Source organism: Nilaparvata lugens, chromosome 4 (genome assembly GCF_014356525.2).
Source record: "Nilaparvata lugens isolate BPH chromosome 4, ASM1435652v1, whole genome shotgun sequence".
Taxonomy (NCBI): Eukaryota; Metazoa; Arthropoda; class Insecta; order Hemiptera; family Delphacidae; genus Nilaparvata; species Nilaparvata lugens.
The window spans coordinates 57,700,650-57,727,679 of NC_052507.1; the positions used below are offsets into that span (position 1 = coordinate 57,700,650).

General features: G+C 35.4%; 1 protein-coding gene across 1 annotated transcript in view; it reads right to left on the reverse strand.

The window, feature by feature from the left end:
• Positions 1 to 446: 446 nt before the first annotated feature.
• The window catches only part of LOC111050300 (adenosine receptor A2b), a 96,960-nt gene continuing 70,376 nt past the window's right edge, over positions 447 to 27,030 (reverse strand). The window contains exons 2-7 of the mRNA XM_039425962.1: positions 19,723 to 19,985; positions 17,989 to 18,197; positions 11,659 to 11,935; positions 7,869 to 8,029; positions 4,659 to 4,971; positions 447 to 2,565 (exon numbers count right to left, since the gene is read on the reverse strand). Of these exons, the coding sequence (XP_039281896.1) occupies positions 2,492 to 2,565; positions 4,659 to 4,971; positions 7,869 to 8,029; positions 11,659 to 11,935; positions 17,989 to 18,197; positions 19,723 to 19,825 (1,137 nt within the window). The 5' untranslated portion in view covers positions 19,826 to 19,985 and the 3' untranslated portion in view covers positions 447 to 2,491. The remainder of the gene's footprint in view (positions 2,566 to 4,658; positions 4,972 to 7,868; positions 8,030 to 11,658; positions 11,936 to 17,988; positions 18,198 to 19,722; positions 19,986 to 27,030) is intronic.

Sequence of the window (27,030 nt, forward strand, 5' to 3'; positions counted from 1 at the left end):
CAGATAATAATCTCCATCAGATTATAGTAATTATATCCATATTATAAGTACGTATTATATTCTTTAAAAATAAGAAAGAGAGTGAAATCGGCATTGCATCGAAAAGGTGGACGGATAAATTGATTTTGAACTTTTCCAGGTATTGTGATCTTTTCACGTTCAATAAAACCTCTGATAAACAAGATACATCTGCTACTACAAGGGTTCCCGGTTCCTCTATTATACCGCTTTGAATGGATCGATATTTTTCAATACGATCTCGAAGCTGCAAAGTAATTGCCACCTAGTCGTAGTACAAGTAGTCATCATTGAGAAGTTCTCAAGAGAACATTCAGAATAGAATAATTGGAAGAGTTTGATACATGGAATAGATTAAGCTTCATCACCTCGAAATATTTGAAGCTTCAATAGGATGGTAGAAGGTCTAATGTAATAAAACACCATTTACATGAAAACATTTAAGCAATATATTCAAGAAACATATTACTATCTTCTGAGTTATCCTCCTATTTTGGGTCATTACCCTCTTTCTATTTAAAAATATAGGCCAACTCACAATATTATGTACAATATTTAGAATAGCACTACTTTAGTCTTCACATCATTTTAAATGCTATATTGAATTCATACAATACATGCTAACTTATTTAATTTCCAGATAGAGTCAACATCTTAAGAGATTATGCGAGATCAATATTTATAATTCATCACGATTTTAATACTATATACAGAAAATATACAAAAGGCTCTTATCAGTTAAGATCTACTCTAAAATCAGCATCTGTTCAATAATACATGTAAAAATACATTAGGCTTTGGGTAAATCGCATATTATTGACGTAAGTAGAGGATTCGCTTTATCTAATATTTTTACAGAGATTTGAAAGTTTAGTATAATTATACAACAGTACAATATTCTATAATCTTTGGTAGAAGCTGAAACGAAATATGTTGACATGATTTCAAGTTCTTATAATACCTACTATACTACTAAATTGCAATAGAAAATAGTTATCTATTTACTCGAAATTTCAATCATCTCAATGATAATCAGAAGATGTCTTTCATCTGAAATCAGTACTGTATTTATATTATATCTAATACTGTATTTTGTCTTCTTGATAATACTGTTTATAAGTAGGATAGTTATTGTTTGGAAAATCAGTTAATCATAAAATTGACTGGAATTGACTTTTTTCTATCTTAGCTCCAATCTGATAGGAAGTCACATAATTATCATATAGTGAAGAATATTCATTATTAACACTGAAATGCAACTATTATAATATAATAATTACGACTAGAATTCCAGGTTTAATCATTATTTATATTCCTCATTCTATTCCTGTGGATAATCAATCTTCAATTTTATCCCTGTGATTGAAAAATCAATCTTTTACTTTATACCACTAGTCTTCTTTTCTTGGAACCGGTACTACCTCGTTCTTCACCAAGGCTAGCGTTATAGATTGATCTATTAGCTTTCATTTTACACTAGTCTAAAACTGAATAGGCTATTTATTTGACCTTGCTTCACAAATGATAATGGTCAGATCTGATAACCTTGATTTCACACTATTTATTGAGTTTCAAATATGATGTTGAAATGATAACAGAATGATCTACTAACCTTGATGCCTATTGTTCCATTCAGGATTTAGTCCATCTCAGTAGGTTCCATTTGCATGACTCAAAATTCTACATATATTAAGAGCTGTTTGTAGTACAGATATCGTGGAATTTTTTTCATAATAAAATTCAGCGCTAAAAGCTCTGTAAACCTTTCATGTCGATAAGACAATAAATTTTTAAACGTTTATAGAAGAGTAAATTTTATGTTAGTTCGATGATCGGTGCTGGTGCCGTATGAGTGGTGCTGGTATTGTACTCTCGTTGGTGACTCATCTTCTTTATCGAAATCCATCTTAAAACTTGAGGAGTTAACGTTCCTTCAGTGTGCATGCTTACAAGAGACTGTCACATGGTAGTGGCATCTTGTAACTGTGTTTCATAAGCGTTTCTCTGGTGTGCACCGTGCCTTACGATTGCTCAAGCCAGTTATGCACGTAGTTCTTTTACTTCAAGCTATGAGGAGCAAAAGTCTCGCTGTTCAAACTCATATATTTTTCCAGTGCTAATTCAAGAGTTTCCACATAGTCATAAAAGATACAATAGCATTGACGGTTCGAAATTCTGTACTCACTTGTACACAAACAAAACTTGTTATTCGTGTATGCTCATTCTATGGTACTATTTGGGTTTCCTTCAATTATTCTCATTCACGAACCAACCAAACCCGATCCATAGACAAAGTGTTGCTTGAAGAAGTAGCATACCGTACTACACAGGATTCTTTCTATCATTCTCATTCATGAAACTATAATCAGACCCGATCGACGGACAAAGTGTTAGTAGAGTAAGTGCTACTTGGGTAATGCCTGGCACTCAAGGCCGTGTTGGGTGACAAGGTCATCGGAGATGGACTCAACTGTCAGTCGGGCTGGTCCAAGGCCGTCTCAAGGTCGACTCCGATCACCTCCTTCACGGTTATCTCTGAACTTTCACCTGTAGGCAAAAATCGAAACTAATCACTCAATCAATTTCCATCTCACAATATGAGAAAATCTTTAACTGATAAGTTTTTCGTCATAGTTTTTAAAAATATGGTTGAATCAATGGATGAGCGAATATGGGGAGATTCACTTAAAAACAGTCTCAGCATTCCTGATAATTGAAATTGGTCCATACAGACACGCGCCACAAACACGCGCATTTCACTTTTCATCAGCTAATGCTAAGCTTATTATATCTGTAATCTACTGTTTCTGTACAAGTATAGATATAATCAACTCATAGAAAACGAAATGCGCTTGTTCGTGGCGCGTAAGTATGTACTGACCTTCACACTCAACCAATGCTGACAGTTTGGATCCAATATCACTGAAGAGTGATCGGAAGTCGCGGGTTTTTTTACAGATACAACAGGTGCCTCGCAATTTTTTCCCTTTTCTCCAAGTCTCATGTCCGGTTGCACAAAAGCCTGTTACATTTTAATCATGATTGAATGTTACGACCTACGAGAACCAATCAAAGAGGGCTTCATTTTTTTTAAAAAGGCTTCTCTGATCGTTTCTCGTGGTATTTGAATACGGTTGAAGTATAACAGGCTTTCCTGCTACCGAGCCCCATAATTAAGATTTTTCTGAAAAATAATTATTAAAATAAAATTATTCTGAAAATAATTTATAAAATTATATATTCTTATGATAACCATGAATACAAACTCGTCTGGAGTCCAGTTACAGTGGCCATACTTTTAGAATAGAACGTTTTCTACATTCTTCAACAGCGAAGGCTGTTGAGTTATACTTACCGGTACCGGTACTATTCTTCTACTATTCTTACTATACTTAATGAATAGCTGAGCAAGTAGAATCTCACCATTGAAAACTCACTCATCGTCTTTTATTGAACGAGTATCGAGATGAGAATGGGAATATCTTAAAAGTACAGTTGTATGTTAGAAAGAGAAGGTTAATAAAAATTGATTGATCGAATATCCTTATTTTTCATCAATTGGGCATACTGAAAAACTAAGGAGGAAATTGAAAATTTGGATTATGAAATCGAAGGAAAATTGTAGTGTCATGGTGAGCTGAGTGATTGTGAACATCTTCAGCAAAACTATTATATTCTCTATAATAATTATCATTCTTATTTCTTATATTGTCAGCTTTATGGTGTTATCTTCAGGGCTACTTTATGAATTATTATTGTAATCAGATATTCTATATAGTCTGTTATGGTAGCCGAGAGACGATGTAAACGAACATGAGCGTGTGAGAGTGGGTCTTGGAGCAGCAAGACCCATTCACAGTGACAGTGACTACTCAACATCTTTGTCATAGACTCAACTGAACAATCACACAGTATATGCATGATAGTGAGAAGGAAAATATTGTGGACTTTCACGACTTTATAGTATTCATGAGTCCAACGATTGACAGCTGATGAGAGTAATCACTTTTGAGAGAGATCATATACGCACACAAGAGCAAATACTATGTTATTCTGGTCTCTTCTTTCCAATAGTGATAATAGAGAGGAATGAAGGTATACTCCGCCGATAAACTTCTTGCCTAACTGCTCCGGTAAACCTATCTAGAAAACCTCTTCAGCAACACTCTTTAGTAAAGAGGGTAACCCTAACAGGGTAAACTTCTTTCGTAAACCTCATCGGTATACTACTTAACAAATCCTTGGAGGAAATATAATAGATTGATTGTAAAGTAGAGTCATAACAGAGATGGAACAGAGATATAGCCTAACAGGTTATATAAGAGAGGAGATACTGTATAATAAATATGATAGATTGGTTATTCTATGGCAAAACATCTACGGAGAACTATCTAGATCAACCTCATTGGAAAATGTATTCAGTGAACCTCTCTTTGATAAGGTGTGCACAGACTCATGCGACACGAACACGCGGATTTCGCTTTTCATCAGCAGATTATATATGTATTTTACTTTTCTGTACCAATACAAATATAATAGGCTTAGCATCAGCTGATAAAAAGTGAAATACGCGTGTACGTTGCGCAAAAATCTGTTTGCACCTTTAGGTGAGCCTCTGCCTGAAAAACCTATCCACTCACCAGGAGGCAAGAGCAGCGCTGTACACCTCATGGGCGACACGGCACACAGCCTCACGTGCGACGCAAAACTGTTCAGTTCGGCGTGGTCGTGCGTGTGTGTGCGAGCATCTGGACAATATGGCGGCTGGTCGAAGCCCATCTTGCCCAACAGTTCCTCGAGGATGCGCTGCACGGCCGCACGCAGCTCTGAGTTGCGGTAGCCGTAGACCCACGGGTTGACCGCGCTGCTCGCAAAGATCGGAAGTGCCAGGTAGACGCGGATCCACTTGGCCGAAACGCTCGTCCAACGGAACAGGTCTAGAAGGACGCAGGCCTGTGTGAAAATAATCGATTATTAAAAAATTTCATCTTTATTTTTTTACAGAAATTTGTAGTTCATTCTGAGATTTTAAATCAAATCCTGAGCCTCGAATGTGAATTTGAAATTGATATTAGACTGTCAAATAAAAATTCGAAAATTTCAAAACCCTAAATTTTTTTCAATGGCTCTCACGACTCTTATATTCTTGTTTCTGGAAGGTTGATCCTTCTGCTGGTCTGATACCATTGTCCTAACCAGTATTTCTATTATATTCTAATTACACATCCTATAGTGATGTGGAGGTGAATTTTGGTGTAATGTGGAATGAACAGTATTCTTTGGATTGCTGAGTTGCAGAACTAACTGGTTGAAAATTCTGTGTAAGTCAAATGTTTATCCATTTTATTTTTTATGATGAGAAATACATTCAAAATGAAGAAATAAATCCGACTAATCACAACTAACTACTTCTTCTCTACTCTACCTCTTATTGAATAATTCCACACTTTCAACGATATTTTTGTAGGTAACAAAATCTCATGGATCTAGAATTAAACTATTAGGCTAAATTCTTAAAAAATGATTCTTTCATGAATATTGACAACAGTTATTTCTGCATCAAAAGTCAAAAGATTCCATGATTTTATAAAATAATATCGATGAGAACAATTTATTTTATAATAATTATCGATGATAATATTGCTGATGATAAAATTAAAATTTCATTAGCAATCACAACCCAATTTGTAAACTCAACCATATCTAAAGTGGAATGAAATAATTTGAATAAAATGAGTTGTTATTGCTAGTAGAATAAACAGTAAGATCAGCTTAAAGTTAATGTTTTCCAATACGAACCAAGAATTGAAACCTGGTCGTTAAAAAGACGAATCGCTCAGAGTTCATCATGGTAATATGTTGTTCATGTTAATTATCATGCTCATCCACACTCATAATATTCCATAATTTGATAGCGATAAAAAACCTCATCAAAATTGTAATTTTGAAACATGTCACTTTCAAGTTAACAATGTGACAAGGAATAATCACTATTCACAAGGTGAGCCGAGCAACAAACGAAGTTCCTTATGCATATTCATTGACCACCACAGAATACAAAACAGCCCTCTTTTATATCTCCCTCACCCTTCAACCTCACTTTTATAACCTCTACTTTCTGTGGCAGAATAATCTACTGAGTGCCTCGTAAAAAAATCAGTACCTTCAATGTGCAAATTTAGCAGGAACCTAATTAAACAGAAAAGGTGAAAATTTCCTGTTTACTTTTCCAACTTATACTCTCTTCCTTCTCTTTTCATCCTCTTTTTGAAAAGACCCTCCAATTTACCTAATGAACAAGTCGGATATGCTTTGACAATTTGCAGTAGATTGCTTTGGAAGTTGATGTGAAAGGATATGATCTTTTGATGAAGATGTTCAAGGTGATAACAATGTTGAAGAGATTGATTGTCTCTGTTGATGAGAAAGCTGGTTCTTATCAAAGTTCTTTGAGGCATGTGAATATTTTAACACCTGAAATGAGGCGAGACGTTGTAAATGTGAATTACTTTGTGGAGAGAAGAAATTTAACTTTCCCAACTGTATTTCAAGTAGGACTTGAAATGTTTCTGGTTATAATATTGCTAATATCGAAATATCATTAAAATGAGGATTACTCTGGAAACTCAATAAGTACTATTATATTTGAAAAGATCTTGTTAGTGACTTCTTTTGTTGATCTTTGAAACGCCTCATATCTTATTGCTTTCATATTGCTGATTATGGAACGCGGAATATCTCAATACCGTACCTGTAATAATACTCCTTTTTTCTTCATCAGTAACAGAAGATCCAGATAAATTATTATGAATATAGCTTGTGAACACTAAAATTTCAGGAAAAGGAGTTATCAAGTCCAAAATCTATCAAAATTTGATAGAAACAAATAATGAAACTAATAACTACTTTATTTTGGAATCATATATTTAGGGCCGGTTTCCGAGCTCGGGATTTAGCTAAGTTCTGGACTTTAACTGGCTTTAAACTCTGGAGTCAGAAAATTGGCTTTCCGAATCAGAGCGTTAATGTAGTCGAGGACTTGAATAGACCCTGGAGTTTAGAGATCACATTAGACTCTGGAGTTTATAATTTCGCTTTCTGAGTGGAGGGCTTATAAGTCCAGGATTTGAATTAGATTCTCACCTCTTTCCGAGTCAAGGATTTATCAAAAATCTTTAAGTCCAGAACTTAGAACAGCGTGATTTTAAACTCTCGACTGAGGTAGGTTTTATTGCCTTGGAATTCTATCTCACAATGTGGATGTTATTAATCAATGTCATATTCAGCATATTAATAATAAAAATATAACAATAATAAATTATCATTTCAGTTCTTTTTCAAAACAAATACGTTTTCCAACTCAATAGCCTACTGAAATTTTTATTCCAAAACCACTGGTTAGGATCAAAGATCAATAATAGCATCACGTAAAATGAAATGTTTATTCATTCATGTTTCAAAAAGTTAGGTTTTGCTTTGAATAAAACCTACAAAGAAATCGAAACGTATTATAACAAAATTATTGTTACAAAATAGTTTGGAGAGCATGCTCATTTGAATTAGCCCGCTTTAATCAGCTGTTCTCTGTTCTGCTATAATGCCAACAATAAAACAGTATAATATTGGCAATTTCCCACATGATTATCTCTTCAAGTCCTGGACTCAAGTCGAGAATCTGGAGTTTAGAAGATAAACACATGACTCAGAAAGTCGATTTAGACCCGAGCGCTTATTTCAGACCTAGACTCTGCAAGTCCAGAACTTGGATCCCGTGCTCGTAACATCCCTTATAAATCCCGAGCTCGGAAACCGGCCCTAAATATAACCGAAGAGCTAGGATTATTTTTCACCTGAAACGGGGTCCATAGAAATATGAATAGTCCAACAGTGATAGCCAGTGTCTGGCCGTATCTGGTATGAGCGCCATCTTGCTGCTGTCGCAGTGAAACCTCGACGGTGTAGATCGCTCTGGCATGGTATCTGGCCACTATGTAGATGTAACAGTAGCAGCCTGTCAACAAAACATTGAAAAGTCACCTTCATGGAAAGAAAGAGAAATATTGTGAAGGAGGAGAATCAGAAGTTGAATGAGAAGGAAAAAAGAAGAAGAAAGTGAAAGAGAGAAAGAAGAGTGTGAAGTAGAATAGAATGTTTTTTTGAGGTGGCGCGGAGTTTGGACAATGATGTCTAAGTATAACAATGATAAGGTAATCAAGTATAACAATGATAAGGAAAAATAATCAGGTTGTTGTGGCAGAGCGGTTGTGAAGAGGAAAAGGATGAGGTGGAGAAGAAGATAAAGGTGAAAAAGAAGAAGAAAGTGAAAGAGAGAAAGAAGAGTGTGAAGTAGAATAGAATGTTTTTTTGAGGTGGCGCGGAGATTGGACAATGATGTCTAAGTATAACAATGATAAGGAAAAATAATCAGGTTGTTGTGGCAGAGCGGTTGTGAAGAGGAAAAGGATGAGGTGGAGAAGAAGATAAAGGTGAAAAAGAAGAAGAAGGAGAAGAAGAGAAAAAGAGGTAGAAGAGGGAATAGGATGGGCAGGAGGAGAGGAAACTGACGTGAATAAAAGCGGACAAAGAGGAGGATGAATGAGAAAAGTAGAAGAACAACATAAAAAGGGAGAAAAATGCAGAAGAGATAAAAGGGGGAAAAGAGGAAGGATCGAGGTAGGAAGAGGAAGAGGAAAAGGAAGAGGTAGGAGAAGGAGGAGGAAGAGTGGAAGAAGAATAACAAGAAGAAGGAAAATCAAGGAGGAGAAGAAGAAATAAAAGAGGGAATAAGAAGAACAAGAACAAGAATATCAATGAGGTGTTGGTGGAGAAGAAAAAGAAACAAGACTAAAAGGAGTAGCGGCAAAAAAAGAGACGGAGAGTAGAAGAATAGAGAGAGGTGAATGAATAAAAGGGGGAGAAAAACTCCAAAGAAGAGGAGAGAATACTCAAGAAAACGGAGAAAGAATATTGATAGATCAGGTCGAAAAAGAGGAAGAATAAGTAGAAGATGATGAGAGGTGTAAATGGAAAAAAGTCAAGTTTAGAAAAAAGTAAGTAAAACATTGAAGAACAATGCGTTGGCTAATTGAATATCACAGCTGGTAATAAAGTATTATCCAATGTAGGTTACCTAAAATACATACATACCCACAACACCCTGTATTCTAGGTACCTTGGTATTATCCAAGTTTCCAATTTACTTTTCTTATCGATTAACTTCTCTTATAAATTTACATCTAGGGTAAACTAGCCCATGTTGGGACACCAAAATTCAAACAGCTAAAACTTAAAAATATCAATAAATTCTTAATTTTTCAATTTTATATTTATTTTATTTGCTTACACTTTCATCCTTGAGGATATCAACTGCATTGATTGTCAATTGATTTTTTTTTCATTGCAGAAACAATTTTTTTTGGGAGTGTCCCAACCTGGGCTTGAGATCGACCACGATGGGACACCCAATTTATCCCAGAAAAGAACTAATTCTGTTGGGAAAAAATAAACATTTTTAATATTTTGAGTTAAATTGAATAGAGAGCTAGACATGGATGCATAGATAGAATAAGAAACGAACTCAATATTGTGAAGTTTGATCTCAAATTGTGTTTGAATTGGGCTAGCTCTGAACCTACATTACAGGCTATAATCATTTATATCATATTTATTTAATTGATATGTAGCCTACTTTAATAAATAAGATTCAGAAGCAATGTTCATCGTTATGATATGAGCATATAATGATTGCGGTGTCCCAATAAATGGGCTGTCCCAAGGTGAGCAGATGGTCATGTCTTCGATTTAGACGAATAACTGGATTAAATAAGAGTACAATAATGTTCTATGTGTCAAAATATTCATAAATAATACAGAATCCTTATTAGCTGTGAGACTTAACTTATCTTGAATGTATAAATTATTATTTAACGAAAATCATAATAAAATGCTGTAAATCACCCCGAAGACTTCTGCTACTGCAGACATTGACAACAGGGTTAACAGCTAGAAGGAAATTCGATGAGAACTACTATCCAAAAATTATTTGCCAGCCCGGGAATCGAACCCGGTACCTCCTAATTGCCAGTCAGGAATGCTTACCCTTACACCAAACTGACAATCTCTAGATAGCAGCGTTCATTTTATACGAAGTCATAGGGGCCAACCAGTTTACAGTTGGAATTGAATAGAGATTGCATTTATTCAAATGCTAATTAATGTATAATTATTATTTAACGAAAATCCTAATTAAATGCTGTAAATGGCCGTTACTTCGTATAAAATGAGCGCTGCTATCCAGAGATTGTCAGTTTGGTGTAAGGGTAAGCATTCCTGACTGGCAATTAGGAGGTACCGCGTTCGATTCCCGGGATGGCGAGTAATTTTTGGATAGTAGTTCTCATCGGATCTCCATCTAGCTGTTGACCCTGTTGTCAATGTCTGCAGTAGCAGAAGTCTCCGGGGTGATTTATAGCATTTAATTAGGATTTTCGTTAAATAATAATTATACATTAATTAGCATTTGAATAAATGCAATCTCTATTTAATTCCATCTGTAAACTGGTTGGCCGTTATCTTGAATGGTGGATTTTTAGAGTGAAAATTGAAATTTTTCTACCTCAAGAAAAACTTCAAGGCTACAGAGATATGTATTTAATTTTTTAACGACTGGTGCAACAACTGAAATTATTTTATCTTAAATTAGGATATGAACAGCTGATTAAACAACGCAGTTTTTGCCAACCTAACACTAATTTCTCACAACTTGAAGTGTCCCAACGTGGGATTGTCCCAACGTGGGCTAGTTTTCTAATTTACATCTCTCTACACCCAATTTAGATGTAAATTGACATCTACTCATCTTATAAATTTTATCATTTTACATTTCCTCCACCTACTGTCTAAAGTACTTACTTCATTCCCTGGAACATAATACTAAAGTGTCACTTTTTCGCTCTTGGTACTAAAAAGCAGAAAAACTCCCTAGGGAGGAAAAGTAACTCCATTTAAATAACATGGAAAGCATCACTATTTTAAAAACGTACACTTGAAATACATGTGGGTTAGAAATGGGTTAGAAGGTCTAAGCTCAGATGAGGAAGCATATAGAGTAGTCATTAAACCAACTAAATTCAATACCTCAACGCTCAACCAGACATTTAATCAATATATGAAATTTATGTTTGTATGCTAAAATTATTACAAACTTCATATCACTATACTAAAGAAATGTATAAAAGTTTTTTTTATTTCACGTTATTCAAAATACCAGTCAAACAATATTCCTCATTAACTCATCAAATTTCAAACGGGAACTTCATCATAGCTGTAGCTGTGGCAGCCATTGTTGTTACAACTTTTACCGACAATAGCGCATAGCGCTGTCGGCGGAGAACTGTGATTACAAGCCAGATGTTTCTGTTTACTTTTTAGATTATATTGTAACACATTGTTTGGTCAAGTACGTTTTTAAAAATTATTTTATTTGCAGTTTTTATAAAAATGTAGGTGGAGGAAAAATGTTGTGTATATATTGAGTGAAAAATGCTTTTTCTCCCTCAGGAAAATTGTTGAAAACTTTTCCCTCAGGGAGAAAAAACAGTACTTTTCACTCTAGATATACAAATAACTATTTCTACTCACCAAGTAGTATAACGGCGCTAGGTCCATACACCATGCAGAAGAGAAAGAGCTGAATAGGTCGGTCGATGAAGGAGGCGAAGTCACAGCTGCGTGGAGGCACACCACGACCCAGGATGCACTGCGAGTAGAGCAGCGGTGAGAAGCCGACCAGCGCTGCATACATCCAGAACAGCAGGATGTAGCGCTCCACCGACGTGTGTGTGATCAGGTTGTTGTAGCGCAGCGGTTGCGCCAGTGATGTGAATCGGTCTACGGCTATGGCCGACATCACTATCACCTGCTCACAATAATCTATATTATAATAAAGGAAAAGAACCGGCTTACAGCCATAGGGATACGAAACTCACGAATGACGCATTATCACGTTTGAACTACTGGACTATAATAAAGGAAAGAATTGGCTCATACACGTGTGGGATAGGAAACTCACGAATGACACATTATCACGTCTGAACTACTGGACTATAATGAAGGAAAGAATTGGCTCATACACGTGCGGGATAGGACATTCTGGAATGACGCGTCATCACATCTGAACTACTGGACTATAATAAAGAAAAGAATTGGCTCATACACGTACGGGATAGGAAATTAACGAATGACGAATCATCACGTCTGAACTACTCAACTGATTAACTTGAACTTCTGCATATAGTTTCTTAATTTACCGATCATGGTTATAGGCCTATTTTTAATTCTTCAAGATTTCTGCACCCAGGTAAAGTTTTCAGTTTGTCAAGTTTTGTAATTAGACCCTTGCGAAGAACGGGTTACTTGCTAGTCTATGATAAAATATAGGAATGCATTGGCTTATACACGAAAGGGACAGGAAAATGATGTTTGGCGCATCATTCAGTCTGCACTACTGGACTGATTAACTTGAAATTCTGCATATAGATTCTTAATTTACCGGACATGGTTATAGGCCTATTTTAAATTATTCAAAATATCAGTAGCTCAAGTTTCTGGTTTGTCAAGTTTTGTATTATACATTTGCGAAGCACGGGTTACTTGCTAGTCTATAATATAATAAAGGAGTGGATTGGCTTATAAACATACGGGATAGGTGGTTATAGGCCTATTTTAAATTATTCAAAATATCAGTAGCTCAAGTTTTTAGTTTTTCAAGTTTTGTATTAGACATTTGCGAAGCACGGGTTACTTGCTAGTCTATAATATAATAAAGGAGTGGATTGGCTTATACACATACGGGATAGGAAATTCACGAATGACGCGAAAATTATCACGTCTGAACTACGCAACTGACGCAACTGATTAACTTGAAATTTTGCATATAGATTTTCAATTTATGGACTTAAACATAGAGCTTCCTGGGCTAGAGGATCGGCTGTACACGGGTACAAAACGAGGTCTAGGAATGCTCTAACGATAGATTCACATGGGACTTTGTTTTCAAGGTAGTTCTAATCACATGAGCAGGAAAATATTGAACTCTCTCACACATGTTTTATCTGAGATTGACTCAAAGGTCAATTAAATTGAAGGACTGGCTGTCCGAAAAATGTTTTAACAGTATTAAAAGATGTTTTGACAGTAGTTAAAAAGTATGTTTCTCTGTGTATTCAGAGACTGTATGTATATATTTATTTGAATTCAAATATTTTTTTAATTCCGAGACAAGTGGTCGTTTGCTCTCAATATTCTTAAGATGTAGTGGGATAAGTTTGAAGAATCGTGATCCTGCGCAAATTGGAGAGTTTCTAAATTTATCAAGTCGATGCTGAGAGATATTTATGGCTTGGTCTTATTGCTTATTGTGTTGCAGCTGTGTTAGTTGCTTCTTGGTGGATTTGATTTTTTTGCCTGTAATACTGGCTTTTCTAAGAATGTACAATACGATGGTTATAGGCCTATTTTCGTTTCTTCAAGATTTCAGTAGGTCAAGTTTCCAGTTTGTCATGTTTTAATTAGACCCTTGCGGAGCAGGATGGTACATGCTAGTTATGTCTTATTGTTGATCTGGTTATCTAGTTAAGGTTGATCTAGTTATGTCTAGATACGAGTTTATCTGGTATTCAGAAAGCTGAAAATGTTCTCTTCATTGGAGATTTAAATATTGTCATTTTAAGCAACAGTAACTTAGCAACGGAATACAACAGTCTCTTGCAAATGTATGGTCTGCAATCCCTTATAAATAAACCTACTCGTATTTCAGGTAACTCGAATACATGTATAGATCATATATTTTGGAAAAATTTTAATTTTAGAGATAGTTATGTCCTTAGCTCTATACAAAAAACTTATATTACGGACCATTTCTGTACAACTTTTCACTTAGGAAACTCATACACAGGTTCGGAGGGTATTGGAGAGATATTCACTGAAAAAATTGATTATACTAAATTGATTGACAAGTTAAAACAAGAAAACTGGGAAAATGAGACTTCTTTTAATGGCGATAATATGTATTTAGATGATAAAATTCATGAATTTTACTCTAAACTGATGCGGTACATAAAATCCGCTACTGTTCAAATTAAAAATAAAAACAGAAATAATCACTAAACAAATGGATAACTCCAGGGTTGATAAGATCCATCAGGGAACGAGACAAGATGCATAGAAAATTGAACAGTGAACCCTTCAATATCCAATTACAAAATACTTATAAAATGTATAGAAATATGTTGAACAAGCTTATTAAAAAAACTAAACTTGTTTATTATAGAACTAAAATATCAAACTCCAAAGGTAATAGTAAAAAGACTTGGAACTGCATAGAGGAGATTTTAGAGATGCAACGTAAGTATAAATCACCGGAATTGACCCCGCTATTATGAATAAACATTTTTCGGAAGTAGGGAGAAATTATGCAGAGAAAATTCAGGATAGGTCTACACAGATTTTGCTAAACTCACAGTACCCACCTTGTTCAGCGGCGAACTCTCCGAATTCATTCTTTTTGCACCCATCGAGTTATGATGAGGTATTACTTTGTATTAAGAGCTTGAAAAGTAATGCCTCTCCGGGGATAGATGGAATAGGCAACATATGCTTGAAGAATATTGCTGAGTACATAGCTAAGCCCTTGTCAATGTTATTTAATAAGTGCTTCGAATTTGGCTATTTTCCATCTCATTTTAAAATTGCAAAAATAATTACACTTTATAAATCTGGTGACAGGAAAGCGCCCGAGAATTACCACCCCATCAGTCTTATCAGCAATCTATCGAAAATTTTCGAGAAGATAATTAAGAAAAGTATATTGGTATACCTTAAAAAATATAAATTTATTGCTGCTAACCAATACGGTTTCCAAGAGGGAAAATCCACCGAAGACGCAATGACTGAGTTGGTAAGAATTATAACTCAAAACTTCCAAAACAGTAAAAAAACCCTGGCAGTTTTTCTAGACCTGGCTAAGGCCTATGATACCATTCCTCATAAACTGAAAAGAATAGGTTTCCGGGGAAATGTGTTGAATTTATTTAAAGGTTACTTGCATAAAAGAGTACAGATCCTTGAAACCAACAAAGTGTTCATTGTCTGAATACGGTCTCTCTCAAGGTACTGTTCTCTCGCCGATATTATGTTTAGTCTATATCAATGAACTCTTGAAAATCCACATGAACGGATGTCATGCAATCTCCTTTGCAGATGATACGGCCTTGATTTTCACTGGATTCAGCTGGCAAGAGACTCAGCGTTTGACTGAGTCTGGTCTGACCAAAGTGAAGTCATGGCTTGATCATCATATGCTAACACTAAATGTGAAAAAAGTGTATACATGCTTTTCTCTCCATCAGAAAGGGCTATCCCTACTGATACATTTCGAATTGGAATAAAAATCCACTACTCAGACTGCACTCATAATAACAATTATGGTGAGTGAGTAGGCTTGCGGGAGAGAGATGATTGTCAAAAACTAGAGAGAGTGAGAGAGACAAAATACCTTGGAGTCATTTTGGATTCACAACTCAAATGGAATGCTCACATAAATAATACTTGCAAAAAATGAAACATGTGATCCATAAATTTCATAGATTGAACGGGCTGGGTGATCTAGATATCCTGTTGTTAATATACAAAGCTTATGCCCAGTCGGTTTTGCAATATGGTATTAGGGTATGGGGTGAAGCATTAGACACACATTTCAATAAAATCTATCTTATTCAAAAGCACATAATAAAAGCAGCACTAGGCCGACCTAGACGATACCCTACACATCTCCTTTTCATTGAATTTCCATTATTAACAGTTAGACAGTTATTTGTTAAGAATATAATACTATATATAATTAAAAATATAAATCAATTTACACCACAAATTAGAACTTACGATTTCCGTATGCAGGGTAGTTTCCAAATCAATAGAACAGACATGACTGTATGCCGGAGACAATTGCCTTACATAAGTAACAGACTGATCAACCTCATACCAGATAACTTAATAGCAAAAACTAGTATTAAAAAGATAGCAGAATGGATAAAGTCAGTGAATATCTCGCAATTCATTCACACATAATGCACTAGTAAATGCCACCTTCACTTAATTATCCTATATTTCTTTTATTGCGGTTACCTTTTTATCTTTATTCCAAACCTCAAAAGTATTTTCTCAGATTCATTCTCTGTCTTCTACTCTGTAATTTTTAATTTATTTTTCTGACCACATATATAATAATATGTAATATTTATCTCTTAGCCACATAATGGAATTCATCATTCATTAATTAGGCTACTTATATATTTTAGTGCTTCAAATTACACTTTTGAATTTACTTTTCCTTCTCATTTATACTATGTTTATTAATATTTCTTCTCATATGTATATTCATTCTGGTTTAATCTATTCATTTCTTCATTGAATTTTTTTATATTGAAAATTAATATTGATACTCGCTACCAGCACTCAAACTTCGGTTTTGCAGGCAGCGCCAAACATGCTATTTTGTTTTGACAAAGTTGTTTTTCGTGTATATTTAAATATTGATCAATATGTATTTTTTCAACTTTGTTTTGAGGATTATTATTTTTGTTGTATTATTTTTGTTGTGGCGAAATAAAATTTGATTTGATTTTGATTTGATGGGGTTTATTTGAATTTGAATTTATCAACTTTTTTATTTACCAAAAACAAAATACAAAAAACTTAAAAGAATAAAAATATGCTACTGCACTTAACTAAAGCACATACATGAAAATACAAGAACTTCAAATTTATTTTATTAGAAATATTAACATTAAATAAAATTTGAAAACTTTATTTTCCTAAATGAAAAATTATAAATGCAACATAGACGATGAGAACTCCAAATGAGAAATCCAAAGTTTGCTGGAGTCCAATGGAATACAGCTTCTTTTTGAATGTCAAACGTTCAATTATTACATCAGGAATCTGATAATTGGTTTCACCAAGTTCGGTCAAGACATTTGAAGATGATCAAATCGCCTATGTTTTACAATGAGTGCACTATAGCCCCTGCAATCCTTAGATTGCAGCACGGGGCTTAATGGACAATGTTATTTCAATAGAATAATAGTACTACACTGTTGCCGTTTCTATTCTTATTAGATGAGAAAGGCTTACGCTTTCTTGTTCGCTTTTCTCTCACATAATTATTTCACAGACTCATTGGATTCTCCAGAGATAATCATTTCACAGACTCTCTGGATTCTGTTAATGTGACAGCGCTGTAGGCTACTCAAGATAAGAGTACAGAGACTATAGAATCACTGTATTTATAGTCACTGTATATAAGAGCAATGATGCAAACTAACGTTTGCACAGACTATGATTATATGGCAATAGCTTCTATCGATAGTTCTACTGCACTCATATTAACAAATACCCGGTTTGATCATGTTCAAATGTATTGACCGAGCTTGGTGAAGCCGGGCATGATAGTCGAAATCAGCCAGGCATCTATCCAAACTAAAATCAGACTTTTGGATGGAGAAAATTCCTATCGTTGTTGACTGACAAGGATGAATCTTATCAAGCTACTTTTCGAGCTTCAAGTAGCTAACTATAAAAAACAAAATACACAGATTGATCTTCACAGTCTTCAATGAATAAGAGCTTATCGCTAATTCATAGTTAAAAAGGTTGTAGTGTATATTGATTGGGTAATCCTCAGTGTAGAATACTCTATTAATTTCAAAAGCATTGAAACTGTAAGAGAATCAGACAAAGTTTGCAAAGATTGTAGTGAAATTCCATGAAAAGTTAGTTCTCTGTTTTTATCATACATTTTTGGAGATATTTATTTTTCTGGCATGGGAGCCAATCGCCACTATCGTACTCTTTATGTTTCGAGAAAACGACGTCAAATGAAATAACTACTCTCCATTATATTAAAAAACTCACCGAAGCACAGCACAGCGATATGACCAAGCAGTAGGGCAGGAAACAGAAAGCGCTGACTGATGTGTTTTCAGCAGTTAGCTCGAAGTACAGTCCAAAGGGCAGAACTAGGCCTATGCCAAGGTCACTCGATGCCAAGGATGCTATCAGGTAATTGCTTGGAGTTCGCAGACGTTTGTAGCGGTACATTGCTGTCAAAATGAGCGAGTTACCTGCACAAATTAAACAGATACTATGTTTGACAATTTGGAAAAAATGAGTTCGGTGGTAGAGAAATAAATTTATTTCAGAATTAAAACATACATTTCACAAACAGATCCAACAGATTACAATCCAATCAGACAGGCTTTCAAACTGAATAGTATTATCACACCTTCACAATCCTGAAAAATAACAGTAGCTAATATGATGAGACATTCCAATGAATGTTTAGGCCTGAGCATCACCTCACATAGAGACATTAAATTTATAAATCCTGGACCAAACTAATCATGTAGCAATAAAATTCAATTGTAGTTATTAATTCATTTGTAGCGCTCCGATCCTACTCATATTTGATATTTCTATGGGGCATTCCTTTGTTAGTGGTGTGATATTGCCTCTGGCTGCGAACCACACGTGACACGTAAAAGCACACCTCCTGCTATATTATGTATATACCGTAAGGTGTGAGTGCGAGCTACTATCATAGAGAAACGATAGCATAAGTAGATAACCCATGGTATAGGGCGTTTATGTCGCAGCTTTTACTGTTATCCCAAGCCGATAGTTCACGTAGTTCTTTCCTATGCAGCTGTGTGATGCTTGTAGTCTCTCAAATTGTGCCGTTCATACACTATCACCCCAACAAAACAGTAAAAATTGACAATAATCGACAGTAATCGGCTTGAGATAACAGTAAAAGCTGCGACATAAATTCCCTATACCATGGGATATCTACTTACACTATTGTTTCTCTATGCTACTATTCAACAGCACTTTCAAGTCGGTAGGATCCAGGATAGTAGCTCGTACTCCACAGCTCACGTGATATGCGTATTATAGCAGGAGACTATTTGGAGGTGTGGTTTAACATATTCTCCAATTATTACAGAAGACTGGAACCATCCATAGAAACGTCCAGTCATGCCAGACGTGGGCACTGCTGCAGTTCTGGCGGGACGTGGGCTAGTTGAGGACAGACGTATCCTCTAACTTGTACAGAAAATGTCGAAGTGTCCTCCAACTTGTCTGAGAGAATAGTCGTGATCCCTAATTATTGTTATAATCGTCTCGAAGGTAGGCGCTTTTACGTGTACCAAACAGGCACACTTTGATCACACTTTCTTTCCTTCAGTAAGTCAAACAAGTCTGGAGTTGAATGTTTTACAAACACGTGGAATGATGCTCCCACGTTTCAGAGAAACTTTACTTCAAACAAATCAATATTGAGATGAATGTCATGTACGACAAAGTTCATTACTTAGTTTTAAAGGCTTAACATGAAGGTTCACGATGTATCTATATTATACAATAAAATCGTACAAGAATGTAAATATCAATAACAATCTTCAATGTCAGTTTTAGCTCCCAGTTGATATCATACAAACAAATATATTATTAGCGATGCTGATTGGGAACCATTGTGGTGGGTGATGTTTTGTTGGCCCATATCTTTGGTGTGAGTTGGATCACATCTTTGGTCACTGTAATTAGGTACTGTATTACTAACTTATTTATAATAATTTATCTGATTACCGCATAATATCATGGGCGACAGCACAAAAACAAGTAGAACAGCCCCAGCAACAGCGAGTGGCTCAGCCTGGAGGCCTAGATCCCCTGTGCCCCCCTCCACCATGGCCCCATCGCGACTTCCGGTCGGGGATGCTCCACTTCCGGTCCCCACTTCCGGTCGCACAATTAAACTGGAAATGCTGCTCGATTAACAGCTGATACTGTCATGACTGTTGTCAGCTGTATGTCCAGGACTCTGCGGTGGTAGGGGCATGATCTGGGACCTGGAACAAGAGGTTTAAGATTGTTGTAAGTGCATTGCTCAAATTAATACTGTAAAGTCTATACAAAAATCCATATTCAGGTTCGAAATTCAGTGTACTGTTTTTGTTTTTTGCTTTCAAGCTGCAATTTCTTTATTCAATATAGGTACTCATTTTGTGCTGTTCTAGTCAATTATTTATATATTTGGCAAATTATTTTGCTGTGAGACATGTGCATACATTGAAAGCCATAGAGCCTTACATCAATTCCTAGCTTAAAATTTCCCTTACGATTTCCTATCTAAACAATATTGTCCAATCAGAATCAGCACCGACTTGGAGGGATTTTTAGAGCAGAGAAAAGTAGGGATACAGCGGCGGCGATGTTGCCGTGCTAATGTCTAGCGAATTTCAACTGCTTATGATACGCATACATAAGCACTCTCTGAAAGCACTGAGTCGACTGAATCGAATCGAGAAATTGGCAACTGGGCTTTTTTCTATTACTATTCATCGCAGTAATTAACTGATCTCCATCCATTTCTCTGCTCTGCATATCCCTCCAAGTCGGAGCTAATTCTGTAAGGACAATAATTTACATAGTAAATCAGTGATTGATGTGAGGGTCTTATGGCCTTTAATGTATGCACATGTCTCACAGCAGAATAATGTGCCAAGTATATTATAACATAATTGACTAAAACAACACATATGAAAATGAGTACATGTATTAAAAAGAGGATTTGCAGTTTGAAAGCAATGCGAGTAAATCAATACAGTACAGTGTAGTTCGAACCTGTATCAAGTGATCGTTCTGGAAAAACTCTGAAAGAATGCACTAACAAATCAAAGAAAAACACAGAGAGCTTTCAGGCTTGATTTTGAAGCTAAATCTGGATATATTTATCTTGGTCGTTATCTCAAACTAGGCTTCAACTGAACATTGTGTTTAATGAATAACGGCGTCTCCTGTCTCCTCTGTTAATTGGTTTTTGAAAAGCTGAAAAACCTCTACCTTTTTCATGGTCGATTCAAATTCATTATCCTTTTGGGCAACCATTCATCATCCATTCTTTGCATGTGTCCCATCTATACAAGTCGCCTTCTTTTGATCTCATCAACTATTGAAATCTGCTTCCCGACTCTTTCTCTAATTTCCAAATTCCTGACCCGATCCATTCGAGATAAACGGCAACTTCTTCAAAGAAAATCCATTTTTACTGTATTTAGTCTCTGGCTGTCCCTTTTTGTCATTTCCCATGTTTCTAAGCCACATATCAGAATGCTCTGTACAATGGAGTTGTAAACTCTAACTTTGGTACTAATCTTGATGCTTTTGGACCAGAGCATAGAGTCTCTGTGTGGCATGCCTAGCCTGCCCAATTCTATTGACGATTTCTCTCAAGGGCATCAGATATTTTGTCTTTTTATAATTGATCTGCAAACATTTGGTTCAATCATGAAGCATTTTCCACACTAAAAGAATTAGTGCCATTTGAGTATTATATTATATACTCGTTTGATTCAGAGAAGATTAGCCTATGACAGTGATAGACCATGATAGTACGAGAATTTGAGCGTATAAAGAGATTCGGATTCAGATTCCTTTATTCATGTGTTTAACAAAACATAATTCAACTTACGTTCTAGCGTTAAAAATAAATACCAGTAGCGGTAAAATGACATGGTGAATCATATTAAACTGATGAGTTCTACAATAATATTGAGCAAGAATAATGATGAAAAATGCAAAAGTTAAGGTACTACTGTAATGTTTTCACATGAAACGGTGAAGTTTGGACCTTAAGAAGTCCATTTACAGAGAGGGTATTCAAGGATAGACTCCCCTTCAGCACTTAACCGTAAAAAAAGAAAGTTGAAAATTCAAACGAAATATTATGTCTAAGCGGAAAAAATTAAGAAAAAAAATATCAATAAGTAAGAACCAAATCATAGAACGATAAATCATTTAGTTAAATCAATTAACAGGAAAGAGTAAATAATAATAAAGAAAAAATAAAGAATAATAGGAGAGTAAAGAGATAGGAGAATAATAAAATTAGGATAAGAGAATAAAGAGAGTACAAAACAGAGTACTGTATAAGAGTAATAGAGTTTATGTTATTATAATAGAAAGTATAAAGTGAGAGTGACAGAACATCAGAGTATGGGAGAAATCTAAATTTTGAATCTGATTCGTTTGAGTAGCGTTGACTGCATTAACTCATTCAATCCCCTTCTCCAATATTCTCTCAATTTTCCGCTGTCTAAATTTCGATTAGGCTCATCGCTTGCGACTGATTACTATGAACGGCCGACGACTCGTTTACGTGTGACAGTCATTTAGGGCCGGCTCGGAAAATCGGAAAATTCGTGAAAATCGTCAGGAAACGGCAGAAATTGCTCGAATTGGAGATTCGACTGCTGCTTACGTGGAAGCTCTAGGGAGAGGAAGGGTTTAAAGGGGTGAGAAATACAAGAGGAAATGAACTGCCTCGGCAATATGCCAAGAGGAACACACCGAAGAAGAAGACAAAGATGAAAAAGGAGAAGATTGAGTAGGCGGAGGGGAAGGTGGGAGTAGAGGAGAAGTAGAAAGAGAAGGGGATGGGGAAGGAGAAGGAGAAAGTGAATGAGAAGGAGGAGGAGGAGAAGAAGAGGAAGAAGAAGGAGAAGAACAAGAACAAGAAGAAGAAGAAGATGGAGATGGAGATGGAGAATGAGAAGGAGAGGGTGAAGGAGAACAAGAAAGAGGAGGAGAAGGACAAGGAGAAGGAGAAGGAGAACGGAGAAGATGAATATCATTCGGGCTGAGAGAGAAGGAGGAGAAAAATATTCAAGAAGTGGAAGAGAAAGCTCAGGAATAAGGAAGAAAGCGAGGTGAAAATGAAGGATGGAAAAGTGAACGTAAGGGAGATAGGAATGAAGTTGAGTGGAAGTGATAAGAGAATCGAGAGCATCAACAAAATAAGAATACTGATGGGAGAAGAAAGAAAGACCAGGAAGAATAGAAGTAAATACAAGTTAGAAAGTAACATAGGATCAAATGGGTTCAATATACAATATGGAATGTGGGTGAGATTAATAATGAAGATGAAGAGTTGGAAGAAAAAAAATAATATTAGTAAGAAGATAGAAAGAGGGTAGAGAGGGAGAACAGAATAGGATTCTATTCCTCAAAGAAAATAGAGAACACGAGTGACAAGAGGGAGGAAAAATAGTAACTGGGAATTGATGAATAGCTAGGAAAAGACGGTGAATGAGAATGAGAGAAAGTTGGGAAAACAGAGAAAGTTAGCGGGAAAAAGAAAGTGGATGAAAAAGAGAAAGTAGGAGATAGAAAGGAAGTAAGAGATAATGAGAAAATAGGGGAAGGAGAGAGAATAAGAGGAAGATAGAATGGAATAGAATCGCTGCCTTTATTTTTTACCTAGCAGGGCTTAGTTGGGGCGCAGCCGGCCCTCTCTTACACTCAGCCCTTCAAGATAGAAAGTGAGAGAAAGATAGAAAATGAGAAAGTGGAAGAAAGACAAAGAGAATCAGTGAAGAAGGAAGCTTATCCAATAGCTAAATTATTCAGGAGAAATCTCGATTTCCTGACAGAGCATTGGCATTCGAATCAGGGGGACGTAATAAAAAAGAGAGTGAATTTATTGAAAGGTAGAGAGAGAAGGAGGGTAGAAAGGGAAATATATGTAGAGGAAAGGGAAAGTGGAAAGGGGGAGTAATGAGAAATTTCAGTAGAAACAAAAACAGTAAAGTGGAAAATAAGCCAGAGCTTCTATTGAGATGTTGAGGGGCTCATAAAATTTGACACGAACTGCAAAAGAGCAGCTGTCATTTGCTTGCTCTTCCCCTCTCTCTCTCTCTCTCTTTCTCATTTCTCTCTTCTATTACTTGCTGTCTCTCATTCTACTTTCCACAAAGAAGAACTTTTCTTTTTAATGCTATAATGATGATGTTTGAATTTCATATATTCCATGTCTGGACTAGAATTGAGAAGAATTGCTGAGATTGAGATAATATAATAAAGAATTGAGAGAAGAATAGGAAGGAATAAGAGACAGAAATTATATAAGAGAAGAAAAAGGAGATTGAGAAAGGAGGATATTCCGCTTGTTGAATGGTAGAGCTTCATCAAAATCATTTTTTGGTGTATACTCGTCAAGGTTGAAGAGATTAACATAAATGATTGACGGGATGTGAGAGATGAAATGAATGAATTGATTTTACAAAACAGACACAATAATCAATTCTAATCAATTTCATCTAAAATTTCACATGATTTAAACGAATAAATTTTATCTATATATTTCAAGAACTATCCAAACTCTAACTGCAAGATAATAAAAAGGAATTGAATTAAATCGTTGCTTTATTCCAATCCAAGGAGGTTGCAGCCAGCGCTCTCTCACTCTCTCACTAACCATCGAAAGAGTAGAAAGTAAAGAAAAGTGAAAAGATGGAGGAGCCTGATTCAAAAATGATGTATTCCAAGATAAAAGAACTCTTCTAGAGAGAGATTTTCTCCGCTGCCAGTTTTTCCACCGCCTTCTATATTAGAGAAGTGAATATTAATTGTTGGTTCACGTTAATAATCTTAAATCATATCTCAAATATACTGTATTCACAGAAAGAATACCTGGATGTTTCTATAATTTCATAATAGATTTTCATAATTAGAAAAAACTATATCAGCCTCACTCCAAAACAAGTTGACAACCGTTAGGAGTTATCTGCTTTGTATAATGATGGAAAAGGATAGCAAACTAATATTGTTCAGTACTGACTTCATAACGTGGATCATACTAGAGATATATCATTCACAAAGTGATCTGCTATCTACTTTTCATCAAATTGATGTCATTTTAGGAAAGGAAACTTCTCGTGAGTTACAAATTATCAGTGTCAAGAAGAGTAAACTATCAAACATAATATTTAGGATTACAGAAAACTCCTCACATTTCTGTACTACATTGCTACAGCAACTATTGCTTTCTTATTCGGTGAAATTATTCAAGAAATTGTTGATGTTTAAAGTTTCCTGTGGAAAAAGCAAAGGAAGATATCCGCCAATGAATCAAAACACAAATTTGGGTCTTGGGGGAGAAACATGAGTGTCATTCTAAAGGAAACTTCATTCTCAATTTTCCTCCTACTCCTCATACTCCTTCTCCTTCTAATCCTCCCCGTCTCCTCATAATCCTTCTCCTCCTTCTCCATCCTCCTCTTCTACTTTTCCTTCAGTTCTCCCCAGTTTTCCTCTGGCTTGTCAATGAGGAAAACTAGTCTGAAAAATGCGAAAAAGAAGTGTTTCGGTTTGTTGTTCAAGTCGGACGAATGAAAAGCTTTCGGTGGCTTTTCTCGAGTACACATAAATCGAATACAGGGACTCTACCATGCCGAGATTCACTTGAAACTGTCAGCATTCATTGTAAATACCATCAATGCTCCCCATCCATTCAAGGCTGACAGCTGGAAGTGAGTCGTGTAGATGCATTCGGGTAATTCTATCTGGTCGCCTTCACGATTCGATTGTCCAGTCTGGAGGAGATATAACCTTGAAACTCTGTGTTGAGTCCTTGAGTTGGGTCATGTGTAGTGACCAGTCAACCAAAAACAAATAAATACAGTAGCATATAATATCTCACTATATTCTCAGAAAGTACTTATATACAAACAGAGACAAACAATGTTTCCTCCATATTTCTTCGATGATCCATAATTTCTTCTCACTTCTGCTATGTCAGATATACATTGTCTGTTTCAAATTTTATCCCTAATTCGATTTATTGATCATCTTGAATCTGCCACTTTTGGAAATGATCAAAACATTCGTTCAACTGTTTCTCAGTGATAAATCATTGTAATATAATTGTAACAATATTAATATGAATCTCAAACCAAATAATCCATGATGAAAGTTGTAAAAATTATTGGAATTCATTTAAAGTTAGAATAAATAATACGAGATTGTGAAGAAAAGTTGATGAATAATCAACACTTTACAAAAGAATCGTGAAAGTATTGTAGTCGAATAATAGGTGAATATGAAGTTGAATTGGAAAGTAGGATCAATATGACTGATGAGAATTTTTTTCTCGAGTAAAATCTAAAACCTCATAGTGACTCTTATTGAAATTTGCATTCCAGTTTATATCTAAACCCGTGTCCACACTGAACAAATGTTCGTCATACATGTTTGTTGAGGAGCTCAGAGATAAACATTTTAAAAAGTTTGGACATTCATTATTTGTCAAACCAAAAATTACTGTTTTTTCCAAACATTGTCAGAGTTGACAGCTGTAAAACATAAAACCTGTTCTTCCCACTTACAAATATTTTGTTTGGTGACGCGTCCACACTGGCCACGGGCAAACATAGTTTCTCAAACATAATGAAATTTGCCAAAACATTTTCAACAAACATGTTTGTCGAACATTTATTCAGTGTGGACACGGCTTAACAATAACTTCCAACGCTCATTCGTTATTTCGATAGTTTAAATTAATGTACATTGCATGTGTCTTTTGCTTGTTAAAATAACAATCAAATTTATCGAAATTCTTTTGAACGTTGAGTTTCAATCTTAATTTGTGACTTTCTGAACGTTTGTGAATTTCTATATTCATCGATAAGTAACATGTAACAGACATGGCGGATACTTCAGTGATGATCAAATACATTTCAAGTTGGTGAATTGTGAAATTCAATGATTCTCATCATATTAATTACGTGTTTCTCATTCTTGTTGAAGGAGCTTAATCACATTGAAATGTAGAATACTTTGATTTAATATTTGAATAAATATATTATATCAAGTACGTTTCTCATGAGAGATTAATTCAACAATTAAATGGAAGTATTCTAAAATCCAATCTAGTTGTGCTCCTTGAATAAAAACTGGGAACAATTAATCAGTAGTTTGATGAGGAATCAATGAATATTTCCCGATTTACTACAAAGCTTCATCCAGTTGAGCCTCTGGCGAGAAGTGATATATTGAACGATAAAATAATTCCACAATAAATTGACTACTCCACTCTATTCCAGTTGATAGCTGGCA